The sequence below is a fragment of the Marmota monax genome, unplaced genomic scaffold, assembly GCF_021218885.2.
Source record: "Marmota monax isolate L192 unplaced genomic scaffold, Marmota_monax_Labrador192_F-V1.1 WCK01_AAM20220418_F8-fsc00042, whole genome shotgun sequence".
Taxonomy (NCBI): Eukaryota; Metazoa; Chordata; class Mammalia; order Rodentia; family Sciuridae; genus Marmota; species Marmota monax.
Genome location: NW_026693008.1, coordinates 2,082,625 through 2,098,339, shown reverse-complemented (window position 1 = coordinate 2,098,339; position 15,715 = coordinate 2,082,625). Strand labels below are relative to the sequence as shown.

General features: G+C 46.7%; 1 protein-coding gene across 3 annotated transcripts in view; it reads right to left on the bottom strand.

Annotated features, from left to right (window-relative positions):
* Positions 1-15,715, bottom strand: part of Adamts9 (ADAM metallopeptidase with thrombospondin type 1 motif 9) — a 157,669-nt gene that overhangs the window by 88,971 nt on the left and 52,983 nt on the right. For all 3 annotated transcript variants that reach the window (XM_046452740.2, XM_046452741.2, XM_058582078.1), the window contains 7 exons: positions 13,158-13,339; positions 12,932-13,068; positions 11,120-11,237; positions 10,777-10,872; positions 1,814-1,980; positions 1,613-1,742; positions 300-426 (listed from right to left, as the gene is read on the bottom strand). In XM_046452740.2, coding sequence (XP_046308696.1) covers positions 300-426; positions 1,613-1,742; positions 1,814-1,980; positions 10,777-10,872; positions 11,120-11,237; positions 12,932-13,068; positions 13,158-13,339 — 957 coding nt within the window. The remainder of the gene's footprint in view (positions 1-299; positions 427-1,612; positions 1,743-1,813; positions 1,981-10,776; positions 10,873-11,119; positions 11,238-12,931; positions 13,069-13,157; positions 13,340-15,715) is intronic.

The following is a 15,715-nucleotide window of genomic DNA, read 5'->3' as shown; positions in this document are numbered from 1 at the left end:
TCCCCACCTCTTGCTGACTTTGAATGCCTCATCAGTGAGTTCTGAAGATCAAGGTGGAATGTTTTCTGGCAAAGGCCACACTCTACTGACTCTTTAATTCTTAGGAGAACAAGAAATCCACCAACATGTGTCTTAGATGATAGGATCTAACAGATGGAGAACTGGCTAGAGCTCATCTCACAAAACATTAGGAAGAAAGATTAAAGCTGAACACCCCCTCCTTCTGATCCACACGCCCAGACCTCCTTCCAGACTCCCCACAAGACCCTCTCCACTCAGCAGCAAAGAGCAGGGCCCACCTCAAGTCACAGTCTGTGCCGCAGGCTTCCGTGATGGGTGCTGGCTGGGGCAGCCGATCGCATCTCTGATCCGACACGGTAAGCTGGTCAGATTCCCTGCTGCAAACAGGTTTCCGTTTCCGCTCCCCTGAGCAAAGAGGACAAAAAAATTATTCAGAGCACACAGTCCTACTTAGACTAAGGTCTGGAAAGCATTTTCTACAGGAACACCAGCTTATAAATATTTTCAGTTTTATTGGCCAGCACGATCTCTGTTGCACGTCTCAACATGACAGGGCAGAAAATACAGCTGTCACAGATGATCCATAAACACATGGGTATGGCTGTGTTCCAATAAAACTTTATTTATAAAAGCAGGTGGCAGGCTGGAATTGGCCCTGTGGCTGTAGTTTGCTGACCTTAATTTAGCAAAAGAAAAAAAAAATCAAGAGTATGTGACTACTGAAACCATGTCTCTGAAAAATTAAAGTGGCAAATGGATCTTGCTTGGCTATGCGCCTATGTGCCAAGCTCTTTAGATAAGAGAACCTAGCATAACCCGAATTTGCCAAAACAACACCAAGATTTCATGTAGCTCCAGTCAGAATGGCAGTCACCAAGAATACAAATAATAAGTGCTGGAGAGGATGCTGGGGGAAAGGGACACTTTCACACTGTGGGTGGATCGAAAATGGGTACAACTGTTGTGGAAATCCGTTATGGAGGTTTCTCAGAAGACTAGGCAAGGAACCACCACAGGACCCAAATGTATCACCCGTCTGTGTTTATCCTGAAGAATTAAAGTCATCTTCCCACAGTGACACATGCACAGCCAGGTTTACAGCAGCACAATCCACAACAGGCAGACTATGGAATCAGCCTGGGTGTCCACCAGTGGATGAATGGATAAAGAAAATGCAGTCTATATACACAGGGGAGTTTTATTTTTGGCCATAAATAAAAATGAAATATGTCAATTGCAATAAAATGGATGGAACTAGAGATCATTATGTTAAGGGAAATAAACCAAACTCAGAAGGTCAAGGGTTGTTTGTTTCTCTCATATATAGAAGTGCAGGCCTGTAATCCCAGGTGCTGGGGAGGCTGAGGCAGGAGGATTGTGAGTTCAAAGCCAGCCTCAGCAAAAGGGAGGCCCTAAGCAACTCAGTGAGACCCTGTCTCTAAATAAAATGCAAAATAGGGCTCGGGATAGGGCTCAGTGGTCAAGTGCCCCTGAGTTCAAACCTGGTACCAAAAATCCTCCTCCTCCTCCTCCTCCTCCTCCTCCTCCTCCTCCTCTTGGAATCCCCACAAAAGAAACCCACAGGCGGTACCTTGGCAGGGCTTGCTGCATGCCTGCCAGGGGCCGTGACTGTTCCAGTAGAACTGCTGAGGCTTGTCTTCGATGGGAACGTTGAAGGAGTAGCGCACATCGGGGTTGTAGAGCTTCCCCACCGACAGAACCTGCGGGCGGCGAGATGGGGCGGTCAGCCAAGCCCCAGCCCACGGAGGGGCGTGGCCAGGGCAGGTCCTACCTGCAGCAGCAGCTCCTGCTCAATGCGGTCCGTGGAGTTGATGCGCTCCACCACGTTGTCCGACCCGCTGTACTCAATCACGGCGCTCCCAACGCGGATTTCCCTTTTGGACATGGTGACAACGAAGTCTCCGTTGAGCAGGAATTCGCCTTTACTGCTTGATAAAGCTGTGGGTGAGGACAGAGAACCTGCTGATCCGCTGCCCATGAGCATTGTGTGAAATATGAAATACCCCGATCATCAAGAATGCGAGTAACAGCAGATGTTGGCCAGGGTGTGGGGGAAAGGGTCACTCATGCGTTGCTGGTGGGAGTACACATTAGTGCAACCACTCTGGAAAGCAGTGTGGGGATTCCTCAGAAAACTAGGAATGGAACCACTGTTTGACCCAGTTAGCCACTCCTCAGTATATACCAAAGGACTTAAAATCAGCATACTACAGTGACACAGCCACATCAATTCACAATAGCTAAGCTATGGAGCCAACCTAGGTGCCATTCAACAGATGAATGGATAAAGAAAATGTGGTATATATATACAATGGAATATTACTCAACCTTAAAGAAGAATGAAATGATAGTATTTGCCAGTAAATGGATGGAACTGGAGATCATCATGCTAAGCAAAACAAGCCAATCCAAAAAAAACCAAAGTCCACATGTTCTCTCTGATACACGCAATTGGAAGTAGGGAGGGAAGAATAGAAGGTCACTGGATGAGACAAAAGGGAATGAAGGGAAGGGAGGGGGATGAGAATGGGAAAGACAGTGGAGTGAATGGGACAGAACTTTCCTGGGTGTTCATATATGAACACACGACCAGGGAAACTCCACATCATGCACAACCTCTAGAATGGGAAGTTAGACTCTATGTATGCATAATAGGTCAGAATATAGTCTACTGCCATGTATACCTAAAAAGATCAAATAAAAAATAGTAAACAAAAGAAAAAGAAAATGAGATCCCACCCTAACAGGCAGAGAGTCCACAGATCAGGGGCTTTGCAGCCCCATAGGCAAGAGCACATTCCTGATTCGCCCAATGCCAGCTGTGTGTCCTTAGGCAATCCACTTTCCCTCTCTGACTCCATTTCTTTAAAATGGAGATTAAAACATCTACTCCTAATGGTGACTATGGAAACCAAGTGGAATAGAGAAAACTAAGAGAAACAGAATACAGGGGTCCTGGTGAGCCTGGGGCTCCCTGTAGAAGCCCCACAGTCACAGGACCAGAGATGGAAGCAAATGTATTTCATTTGATTTGAAAATGCGTAGCCGTGCGTGGAGAAGGTCTTCAATCCCCTCCCACACAGGCACACTTGATGTATGCCTTCATTACTTGAGCCTGCTGAGTCTTTGTGAGGTCACCTCTGTTTGACAAATGGTGTTATCTGCAAATACACAATGTGATGTTCAGTGCCACCTTTCCAATGAGGCCCAGGGTGGCGGCCAGCCTCACACGTGGCCCTGCGGATCCTTTTTTCCAGGCAGTCACCCTGTCTTGCCCCACCCCCACACCCAACAGGAATGACTGGGAAAACCAGGGATTGAACCCAGGGGTGCTCAACCACTGAGCCCCATCCCCAACCCTTCTTGTATTTTATTTAGAGACAGGGTCTCACTGAGTTGCTTAGGGCCTTGCTAAATTGCTGAGGCTGGCTTCAAACTAGCAATCCTCCTGCCTCAGCCTCCCAAGCTAATGGGGTTAGAGGCCTGTGCACCATGCCTGGCCTCTCTCTTCCTTTGATCTCTAGTTTTAGGGGAGGCTAGCTGCCAGGTGATGGGATGCCCAGACTGAGGTTCCAGCAAACACCCTGGGGAAGCTCAGAGAACTGAGTCCTTCTGCCAACCAGAGGAGCGTGAGCCAGCCAGGAGCGGATCCTCCAGCTCCAGGGGAGCCTTTGGATGAGACCACAGCCCTAAGTGTCATCACCTCACACTAGCCTTCAAGCCAGAAACACCCCGTTACACTGCTCCCACATTCCCGATGTGAGAAACAGAGACATTTCCTACCCTGTGATGTCGCACTATGTCTTGAGTTAACTCGTCACACAGTAGCAGTCCCAGACACCTGCCTGGACCATTCTTTTCCAAACTGCAAATGTCACTCAGGGTCAGCACAGATTCCATCTCTTTTCCCATCCTCTTTTTTCTCCATGACCTTTTGATTCTGCACGACTATTGGAGGCCCCCAGGGGCCAGGGTGTGGGCACTGTGGGTGTTGGCACCCACTACTACTGTGCTTCCTAAGGGGAAATAGCAGGTGCTCACTAAACACTTATTTTTTTTTAAAGTGAATGTTCTCCAAATCTTGCAAAAGATAAAAGAATCAGTGAAGCTGAAGAAGTAGAATTGGAAAACTGATTGGATCAAGTGCCAAAACACTGGCCAGATGAGGAGCTGGCTGAATTGAAGCAAAGATGAAAACTAAGATAATGAAACTCAGAGAATCAGACAGTCGAACGGTGGTTACAGGGGGCTGGAAGGAGGGGGAATGGGGAGAGGGTTCAAAGATGATAAATGTTGCAGATCTGGTGTACTGCACGGTGACAATGAGTCCAGAGGGTCGGCCATCAGTGTCATTTCTAGCTGGATGTGCACATGCACAAATACAGGTAAGGAAATGGTCACTATGCTAAAACATGTACATTACTCTGTTTTGGTGATTATTTCACAATGTAGAGTTATATCAAAATGGCAAGCAAGGCGCGGTGGCCCACGCTTGTCATCCCAGCAGCTTGGAGGCTGAGGCAGGAGGATCGTGAGTTGAAAGCCAGCCTCAGCAACTTAGAGAGGCCCTAAGCAACTCAGTGAGACCCTGTCTCTAAATATAATATAAAAAGGGCTGGGGATGGGGCTCAGTGGTCGAGTGCCCCTCGGTATAATCCCCAGTACCAAAAACTAAAATAAAACAAAATAAAATAAAAATTAAAAGGCTCATGGAGTCACACTCTAAGAGAAGAAGGCACTACTGTCTTGTCATACAAACTGACTGCAAAACTTACAGAAATATATGTTCTGATGGCTTTTGATCTCCAATCTAAAAAACTTGGAATGACTCCAATTAAAATGTAATTTGTTGAATATGAGCTAAAAAGAATCTTATTTGCATGCTTTCAGATTTACTTCTCAAGATAAAATTCTAAACATATCTTTTCCTTCTATTTGTGGTAAAACCTTGGTTTCATTTTTAGGGAGCTGGCCTTCTACTTCCCAGTCATCCACTGCTTCAGGGCCATTTAACCTGGAAGGTCATCATGGATTCCCACGCACGGTCCCCTCACCACACCTCCGTGACATCAACTCTGCTATTCCTGACTTAAGGGAGAAACAGGCCTGACTTGGTATTAAATTAACTTCCCGAGGCCAGGTGGCTTCTAATCATGAAAATCTCTCTCCAGAATTTGGGAACCACTAACATTTTCCAAGAAGGGTCTCGGCAAATGTTCAATGAATGAATTTATGCATCCTTTCCTTGGTTTACAAGTGGAAATCAAATTTGTTTAGGTCTGCAGCTTTTAAAAAATTTAAATAGTGGGTCCTGCAAGACAGCCTATGCCTTGGAGTAAAGAAATCGTTTAAAAAATTGCTTTTGTAAACCCAAGAAAGATCCCTACCCTTAGTAGGTGTGCTACTGATGAAGTGGTGTTGCACACCTATCATCCCAGCTGCTGGGGAGGCTGAGGCAGGAGGATCATGAGTTCAAAGCCAGCCTCAGCAGCAGTGACGCCCTCAGCAACTCAGGGAGACCCTGTCTCTAAATAAAATACAAAATAGGGCTGGGGATGGGGCTCAGTGGTCGAGGGCCCCTGGGTTCAATCCCTGGTACCCCCCCAAAAAAATAATAAAGAGCGAGTGACGGATTGAACCTGACACTGGTGACAGGGAGAACAGAGTGCTTCCAGCCCAGTGACTGTCCCCAGTCGGTGTAACCCTCGGGCAGCCCTGTCTCGCTGCAGCCCCTGCAGTGTGAGGCCCACCTGCCATGCAGGATGCCGGAGCTCCAGTGGGTCACTGACTGGACGAGTGGTTTCCATGGCACCTTAGGTGTCCTGGGGCTGCTCCCTCAAGCGGGTCACTTACACGGTGACGGCATGATGTGCTGTCAACCAAATCACCTAATTCTTTCAAGCTAAGTTACGTGCTGGCTATGCCGCTGACGCTTCACTGGAGACGGGGAAGTGGAATGTCACATGCCAGCCCCGCCAAGGAAGCCACAGTGGAGCCTTGTCCATGCTCACCGAACGGCGGTGCCGGCGAAGGTTAACCCGGCTTCTTCTCCTAATTACGCCCACCTGGGGGGTGCCATCCTGCACCCTGTTTTTCTTATTTCAGTTCACAGGGAAGAGAGAAGAGGCCAGGAGCTGGAATGCTGGGATTTGCTCTGGTAAACGGCTCCATCCCAGGTACACGTAAAGCCATCCGGTGAAAGAAAATTTCTGCTTTATCTTTCACTGAATCAGTTTCTGTTTTCCCACTGCCACAGCTAGCCAAGGGCCTGTCATCCCAGCAACTTGGGAGGCTGAGGCAGGAGGATCGCAAGTTTGAGGCCAGCCTCAGCAACTTAGCGAGGCCCTAAGCAACTCAGTGAGACCTTGTCTCAAAATAAAACATAAAAAAGAGCTGGGGATGTGGCTCAGTGGGTAAGCACCTCTGGGTTCAATTCCTGGTACTCCCCACCCCCCCCAAAAAAAAAAAAAAGACAAAAAGAAATGAGCACTTTCCCCAAGGGATAGGCTCAGAACACAGTGAGGCCCTACAACTTGGCTTTCACCCCGTGGCAGGGAGGGGTCTATGTGCAAGGACCACCTTTGACTGGGAGGCTTTCTGCTTCGGTACCTTGTGAAACAAATAGTTTCCTGAAAATCAGAGCCTCCTGCTCCACCTCCCGCTAATGCGATTAGGAGAGCTGATTTCCTGGGGGCTTTCCTCCCCGTTGCACCCATCAGAACCCGATTGCCACAAAGGCGCTGTCTTCTGGAAACTGCTCCCTCATCAAAACACACAGGAAGCGCCTGGCTGGACTGATTTGATAAAACCACCAGGGATCAGGGTGAAGATCGCTTAGCAACAGAAGAGCCGAGAGACGGGCACATGCTTAACCCAGCGCGGGCTGCGGTCCCCTTCCTGCCATATCTCCTCTAAGCCAAGGGTAAATTTCCACGCCCCAGCCTTGATGACATCAAATTGTTCCTGCCTTCTAAGACACCTCTGTGAGGTTCAAAGGCTCTGAAGTCTCCACTTTCACACTCGACGGACTGTGTCTCCAAATCTGTGCTTGGGCACTTTGGTGTCCAGAGAGACTGTTCTTAGGCCAACAAGGGACATCCTCCTACTATTCCATTAAAGAGCCACGAGTGGCTAGGACTGCCTGTTCCAGATGACAGATCTTCTTTAATTTTGTTTTCATCCTTTGCAAGGAGATTAAGATCCTCTGGTGATGAATAAGAGGTTCTCTGGAGGCCCACCCCAAATTCCAACACCTGACACGGGCTGATTGAGTTGAACGGAATTGAGGCTGCTTAATTGGGGAGCGATCATTTTCCCAAACAGGAGGAGGAGAGAAGAGAATCCTCTTCCTTTGGAGGAGAGGAAAGAAACAGCTCAACATGGCTTTCAGCTAGCAGGAATTCAATTTCCCCAGGAAGCTGAGTGCAGCGCTGCTTGATTTAATTAGGAAGCAGGGAAGGTCACAGTCACAGGCACAAATTTATAACCAAGTACATGGAGAAAAATCTTTGACCCATTTTGCATCGTGGGGAAATGAGAAATCCTTGAAAATATCATTTGAAAATGGTTTCCAAGAACTTTGTCCATTGTCTTATTTGATTTCTTGCTGTAACTGTGGTGCCAGGGATTGAACCTAGGGCCTTGTGCCTGTTAAGCACATGCTCTACCATAGAGCTATACCCCTCACCCTGGTAATTTTCTTTTTGTTTTAAATTAATTAATTATTTTGGCTCTGGGGATTGAACCCCAGGGGCACTTTTAAGCACTGAGTCACATCCCCAACCCTTTTTTATTTTTAATTTAGAGGCAGGGTCTCCTTGAGTTGCTTAGGGCCTCACTAAGTTGCTCAGACTGGCCTCAAACTCACAATCCTCCTGCCTCAGCCTCCTGGGACTCTGGGATTACAGGTGTGTACCCCTGCATCTGGCTCGTTCATTTTCCTATAATGTTGCCAGATGTTGGGTATTTAGGGTGGCAAAAACCTGAGGCAGCGATAGGGCGCTTAATTACAAGGAAGACTTTTTTATGGTCTTTAGAAGAAGAAATGAATCTAATATCTCCAAGGTAGCTCCGTTCCCCATGAAGCTCACGGTAGGAGCGATGCCTGTTGAACAATTCAGCAATCATTTACTGAGCACCTATCATGTACAGGCTTTGTCTCGGGAGCAAAGATGCAAAGACACAGTCCTGACCTAAAACACTGGTAGTCACATGCACAAATAAGTTCCAAATCTCAATCTCAGTGGAGAACAACACCTTCCTTTCCATTGATCATGTCAAAACCAGAGAGTTTTTGACTCCTTTTGACTCCAAGACATCTTCGGCTATTTTTTTCCCATGTACCTCCATATTTAATCCATCAACAAATCACAGTCAGCTGGGGGCGGTGGCACACTCCTGTAATTGCAGTGGCTCTGGAGGCTGAGGCAGGAGGACTGCGAGTTCCAAGCCAGCCTCAGCAATTTAGTGAGGCCCTAAGCAACTCAGTGAGACCCTGTCTCTAAATAAAGTACAAAAAAGGGCTGGGGAATGTGGCTCAGTCATTAAGCACCCAGGGTTCAATCTCTGGGATCAAAAAAAAGAAGAAAAAAGTCATGATGGTTTGAACTCTAAAATGTCCCCAGGACCTAACCACATAGGTCCATCTCCACATTCCTGCTTGGGGGAGAGCCATGAACATCTCTCTCTCGGAGTTTTGCAGCAGCTCCCTAAGCCAGGCCACCCCTCTACCCTACGTGCCTGCCCCATCATCTACGAGCACGGTAATGGCCAGAGTTCTCCTTACAGCCTAAGTGTGATTGCATCCATCGTCCCTTGATGCAACACCCCCGGGAGCTCCCCAGGTCTCTCAGAGTCCAAGCCCAAGTCCTCACAAGGGCCTTGGGTGAATGGTCTAGTCCTGTTACCTGCTTCCCCACCTCGGACCCCCCTCCCTGCCCACCACCTGCAGTCACACTGGTCCCTGTCTGCTCTGCACGGACCTAGGCACGCGCCTGCCTCAAAGACTTCGCAAGGGCTGTTCCCCCCACTGGAATGTCTTTCTTTGCCCAAGATGGCGCGTTCTGTCTTCCTCCACTCCAAACATTTCAGTCCCATCCTTGATTTTCTTTTTCTTTTTTCCTTTTACTTTGAACCCAGGGCCTCATGCAGGCCAGGCAGAAGCTCTGCTACTGAGCCACACTCCTGCCCTCCCACCCAGCCTTCAGATCCCAACTTTCCTTATCACGCTCTGATTTCTAATCCCACGTATCACCTTCATACTATTATATACTATAAATACTTACATCTTTGTTCGTTTATTAACTTATTCTTTATTGTCTACCTTCTTCCATGGAAATACAGGTTCTAAGAAACAGATTTTATTTTATTTTTTTGTCTCTCTTGTTCACTGTGCCTCAAATAACGCTGGTGCTTATTAAATCAGCGAATGAATGGAGATCCATAGCAGAAAACACTATCAGGGAATCAGGCACGAATATCATGCTTGATTAGGGAGCTCGGCGGAAGGGTCTCTGTCTATCAATGCGCGGGTTCATGGAGACATCTCAAAACACAGATGTAGGTTTTAATTTGATTCAACAAATACTCACTAACTAGCTCAGTGCGTTCAAGTGCTTGGCCTGAGCTTCTAGAGAGGCTGAATTCACATGGATAAATAAATTCCTGCCTGAACACCATTGGAAAGAAAGTATATTAATTGCTTTTAAAAATTGGCTTTTCAGCAAGATTGCCTGCCTGATTTCTTCCCTAGGTACAAGGCATGGCTAGGAAGAGGCCAGCGCAAGGTGACCAGTGGAATCCCTTCCAGTCTTTCTGCTCTCCCATAGGTCCTTCTTTTAAAAGGCAACTGGGTAAATTTATAACAATTTATGGAAGTTTATAGAATAATTAATTGAAGTAAGACTGGTGGGGAAAAACAGGTAAAAATTAACATAGTGCCTTTGGCATGTTGTGCCTTTAATGCAAGAAATAGAAATAAGTTAATGGAGTGGTTAAATATAAGGAAAAATGTGAATTAAGCTCAGGTTGCTGAGGCAGGAGGATCACAAGTTCAAAGCCAGCCTCAGCAATTTAGCAAGGCCCTAAGCAACTCAGTGAGACCCTGTCTCTAAATAAAATATAAAAAAGGGCTGGGGATGTGGCTCAGTGGTTAAGCACCTCTGGGTTCAATTCCCAGTACAGGAAAAAAAAATGTGAATTAATCCAGAGAGAAGGATGAAGAATCTGTAAAGCAACAAAGTTAGCTATTCTAGTAATGACTTCAGAAAAAATATGTGCCACTACAGAATCTTCTGGAATCACCAGGCATAATAAAATATTGAATAGCCTCCCCCCGCCGATGTTCTGCACTTGGAAGGAGCTGATAAAAAAAAAATTAAGTCAAGTAATATCTCTAAGTCAGTTACCCACAGGAAAGATTTTTCAAAAGCCTCAACGAGACCAATGATTTTTATGCTAAACTTCCAGGGTAAGTTCTTTCAGAATTTGACCTGAAGCCTATCTATTTTGTAAAATCCAGAGTCAATCCCTTGATATTGAACGGGGCAACCACTTAACCCCTGAATCAATATTCTGAGGGGGTTATGTACGAGCGTGAAGTAAAATAATGAATTTCGAGATCAACTGCTTTTATGAAAACCCATCGGAAGGCGTCAGAGAGGAGGGAGGAGTTTGTGCCAACTGCCCCAGAAAACCGGAATGTCTGAAGAAAACGGCAGGGGCACCCCGACTCACCCAAGTAGTTGTCATCTTCCGATTTCCCTGAGAAACTGTGCTGTCGCACATCAATATTGGTAGCACCAGCTGGAATTCGGACCACAGTGTTGTAACCTGAAAAGAATTTAACAAAAATTCAGTGGTTCATTTTCTCTAAGAGCGGAAGCCAAGGTGGGCCACAAGGAAATGTGATTCTCATTATTAGGTACTTTACGGCCAGATGGATGAAAATGGACTGTAACCAGATTGATTTTACGCTTGACATTAATACTTTCACATGATATGTACAATTCAACTTAAAAAAAAAAAACAAAAAAAAAAAACCTTTTCCTTCTCACAATCTTTAGAAGCAGATTCTTACCATAGTGTACGGTATTGAATGTTCCTGCCACCGTTTTGCATGAAGAATTATCGCCACCACAAACCCCACATTTATCTCTCCGGGCTTTTGAGTTCAAAACATGATCACATCCAGCTTGCTTTAAAAAAAAAGAAAGAAAGAAAGAAAACATTAGAAATAAATGGTGAAGCATGAATGAGATAATAAAATGGCAACGAATGCGTTTCTTTCAATGATGCAAATTCAAAACCACAAGGAAGAGATGGCCCTTGAAACTTTCCAGGGTTGAGAACTCAAATCATCTATGGCTTTGCCATTTAAAATTTGGTCCAGCAGCCGTGAACATCCTTGATGTTGTTAGGAATGCTGACTCTCAGGAGTCACTCAGATCTACCGAATCAGAGTTGGGATTTTAACAAGACTTCATCTGCAGAGAAAAGTTTGAGAAGCACCGAAGAATAAGTAGAGTGGGGCTGGGTGCAGAGACACACACCTGTGATCACCAAGCAGCTCAGGAGGCTGAGGTAGGAGGATCGTGAGTTGAAAGCCAGCCTCCGTAACTTAGCAAGGCCCTGAGCAACTCAGTGAGAACCTGTCTCTAAATAAAATACAAAATAGGGCTGGGGATGGGGCTCAGTGGTCAAGTGCCCCTGGGTTCAATCCCTGGAACAACAACAACAAAAAAGAAAAAAACACACACACCCCCAACAAAGAATAAGCAGAGTAAATGAGAAAAAGAAGGAGTGGGGTGGTGAGAGGCTATATTTAATTAAGGAGCTCCGGCTCTACCTTAGGGAGGAGCTGCTGACACTCCCTGCTGCTGGACCATTTAGCAACAAGAACGTTTGTTGACATTTTCCAAATTGTTTTTCAAGAGAAGTTGGGAATTCTGGATATTATGCAAAATCCCCTATGTTTAAATCCTGGGCTGAGCTTGCACGGGAAAGCATGACTGACAGGTGGCAGCTTGAGACCTTGGCTCCATCCCTGGCCTCTGGAATCTGCAACATGGATCAGTACAGACTGAGCCCTGAGGCCAACCCTGGCAACAACCTGCAGAACTGGGAAGGAGAGGCCACAGGCTTGTCCCTTTTGTCCCTTTGTGTGAACCACTCTTTGAGAAAGAGCTCAAGATGTTGCTATGGATTGGACGGAACAGGGGACCTGCCCTGCAGGTGCAGGCTGGGAAGGGGTGAGGCTCTTAGGGGCTCTGTGCATCAAATCCTTGTCCCCGAGGAACTGTCATCTGCATCTGGACCACACTCAGGGAGAAACACATCACCTGAATGAACCTGGCACAGTTAGCACTAGTTTCTGGTCAGCGAGAACTGCGAAGAGGTACCAAGCTCTCCGAAAGTCACAGAGACGTTGCTGTCTGCCAGAAGTGTCTCAATTTACCTTCCAAGAATAATTAACAGGCACGTCTCAGGTGGAAGCAATTATGGTTAAAATCACAAAGAGGAATCTGAGTGAGGCCAGCTCTTCTCCTGACATTTTTCTGGAACACAGTTATTCACTGTAGGAAATGCTGTCAGAGAGCATTTGGGTTTAACCTTGGACTCAGGTCACACTAAAGGAGCGTAAATTAGCATAATAAACCTTCAGGGAGATCTGGGGGCCCCCATAGAGGCTAAAAATGTCAGGAAAAACCCAGGGCAGTGGTTCTTAAATTTTGACAGAGCATGGGTCAGAATCAGATGATACTGGCCGCCGCTCATGCTGGTCCAGGGACCACACTTTGAGAAGCCCTGCTCAGGACTGCGTGCTGTTCTATCAAGAAAGCCATAAACCACAATCCACAGCACAATGAAGAGAAGGCCATCTGGGACTCACCCTGCAAAGGCCTTGGACACAGATGTCATTGGTGTCCTGGCCACAAGGCGTTCCATCGACCACTCTGTCCCGGAGCTGGTAGTAGGCAGTGTTCCCGGCCACTCTGCAGAATAGCTTGCAGCGGTCCTTCATCAGAACTGCAGGGGAGACGTCATTCCATGGGACATGTGTGCGCCTGGACCAGGGCCAGCCCGCCATCCCGGGGCCCTCGCCCGCAGGCACTTACTTCCGCTGTACTTGGGGACCCAGCGCACATTAGGGTGCAGACCGTTGATGTTAAAATGCTTCCCGTCAAAGTGCGCACACTGCTCATCGCGGAAGTCTCGCTTCTGCTTGAGGCAGGGCTCCGTGTTGCAGGACTTGAACTTCATTCTGCGCCCCACGCAGTACTTGCCACCGTTTTTGGGCCTGAGAAAATATAAACATGCACATATGCGCACTGTGTTATAATGGGTTTCTCTGTACATCTCTATCCCATTCATGACTTCCTGTGATGGAGAGAAGCAAACTGGCGGTGGCAGATGACCCAGGGAAGCCCAGGGGCTCCGGATTCTGGGTTTGCATTCTGCTCTCTATTAAAGATGCCGGCATTAATTTCATATAGACCATGGAGGCCCATCTGGGCAACTCTGGCAAGCCTCGGCATTGACATCTGTGAAATGGGCTGTTGCCACCTTGCAAGGCTATTGGTCAGCATAAAAGAGTACAAAATACAAAACACAAAGCCTGGATTTATGAATTGTGGTGTTTTGGGGGAGTCCTCTTTCTCCTGAACATTTGCAGTCCTTTGGTTTTAAAAACACTAATGGCGAGAGAGTGCCACCCAGCAGGTGGATTGCTCACCGACTGCCACCTGGACCTTCAGATGCAGTCACGGGAGGCCAAAGGACTCGCCCTTCCACCTCCACTCCTCCGGCACCTCCCTCCCTGTTTCCTGGCCACTGTTGGTTTAGTTGGTTTGTTTTACAATAAAATGGAAGAAAGGGCACGTGTCCCCTTGTGGACTGACTCGAATCAAGAGGAGGACATACTGGCTTCATTATCTTTGTGGGACCGTGAAGCCATGGACAGCACCACAGTGCAGATTTACCCTCGGCCTGCAGTCCTACACCAGGTGTGATCTGGAGGGGACACCACACCACACAGCGACCAGCAGTCAGCAGCTGGCCAAATTCACCACGGAAAAGGGGGAGATCATGGAATCGCAGGATGCTGGGGCCACCCACCAGGGCCGGAACAGCTACCCCGGGACACCCCAGAACTGAAAAATTTCACCTTTTTTTTTTTTTAAACAATGAATTTGTGAGAGTGATCCTGACTGTAAGAGTGCTTTGTTTTGCTTTGTTTTCTCAAGTAGGGTTTCTAGGATATGGGAAATAGCTCCACAGACATAAAACATGGAATGAGATGCAGCCAGAGTGCTGGAGCAGAACCTGGATTCCAGTCTCGCCCTGTCCTCACTGTGTAGCTCTAGACTAAGTACCCAACCTCTCTGAACCTCGACTTATCCCTTCCTTTGAAATGAATGTTGCTAATGGATGATGGAAAATGTTAGCTACTGTGACATTATGTGTCAACATTGCCCAGTCTAATCTGAGTTTAGCCAGCAGTACGTTTGAGTACCAACTCTGGACATGGAAAGGCAACTCAATGCTCCTGAAGAGTGGCCAGGACTCAGGAAGGGGCCCTGGGGGAAGGAAGCCTGGCCTCATACTGCTATAAATGTGCTCCTTAGATCAAAAATTGTAAAGTAAGGAGAGAGCATAGTTAAAAGCTTGGAGTCTTGGGGCTCCATCTTTATGTGAAAGAAATGTGAGGCTTCTGGATGAATCTGAGGAGCTTATCAGGAGTCGGATGAATATTTGCCATTATTTATCATGAAAAAGCGAAATCTAAGAATACAAACTGCAATGTCACTCAGCAGTGTCTATGTCTGACTGTTTCCCTGTTCAATACAACTAAGTCCATATGCTTTGAATCTGTAGTATGCACTTGACTTTCATTTATTGCCCAAGGGTAGGCAATAAATGTACTTTGAAACCAGATGACAGGAGGTTCAGAGAAGTTAAGTACTTTGCCCAAGGTCACACAGCCAATAGAGGAGCAGAGTCAGGACTAGAATCCAAGTTGTCCAGGATTTTGCTCTGTGCTCTTTCTGCTCTGCTCCCCAGAAACTGTGAGTCTTGGCTTTTTGGTTTTATAGCCACTTAGAGATGCAGGCTTGGTTTCCTGGATACCAGACCCTTTCCACCTCATGCATAAAACATCACGAATTACACATGAATAACTCACTAGGCCCACGTACCTGCTCAGGTAAAACCTGTTCTAAATGTACTAAAGAGGACCCCCTTCAAGTTTTCCTGAGGTAGGAACTATATGGAAAGCCTCTTAATGTTCCAACTGACTGTGGTAGAATGATTATTAATTGCCCCAAAGTATCTCGTATTTCTTTCCCCTTTGAAAACAACATTTTTAAGCAGATTTTTTGTTGTTGTTGTTCTCTTATGTACCATCTTGGCTGATCCTTGAAATTTATTAATAGTTTCCAACTTTGCATATTTGGAGTATGAGGAAATAGCAAGCTATGATTTATTTCTATTAAAACATTTTAAGATAAACAACATGTAAGAACCACTATCTGTAAGAGGAAGCCCTGCTAGGGGCTATTTCCATGGGTTCTAGAAACAGAGGGTCTGAATTCCAGCTCTGCATTAACAACATACCATCTCAGGCCAGCGGGTTCACCCCACAAAGCCTCAGCTTTTCAGTCCGTAAAAGGGAGAA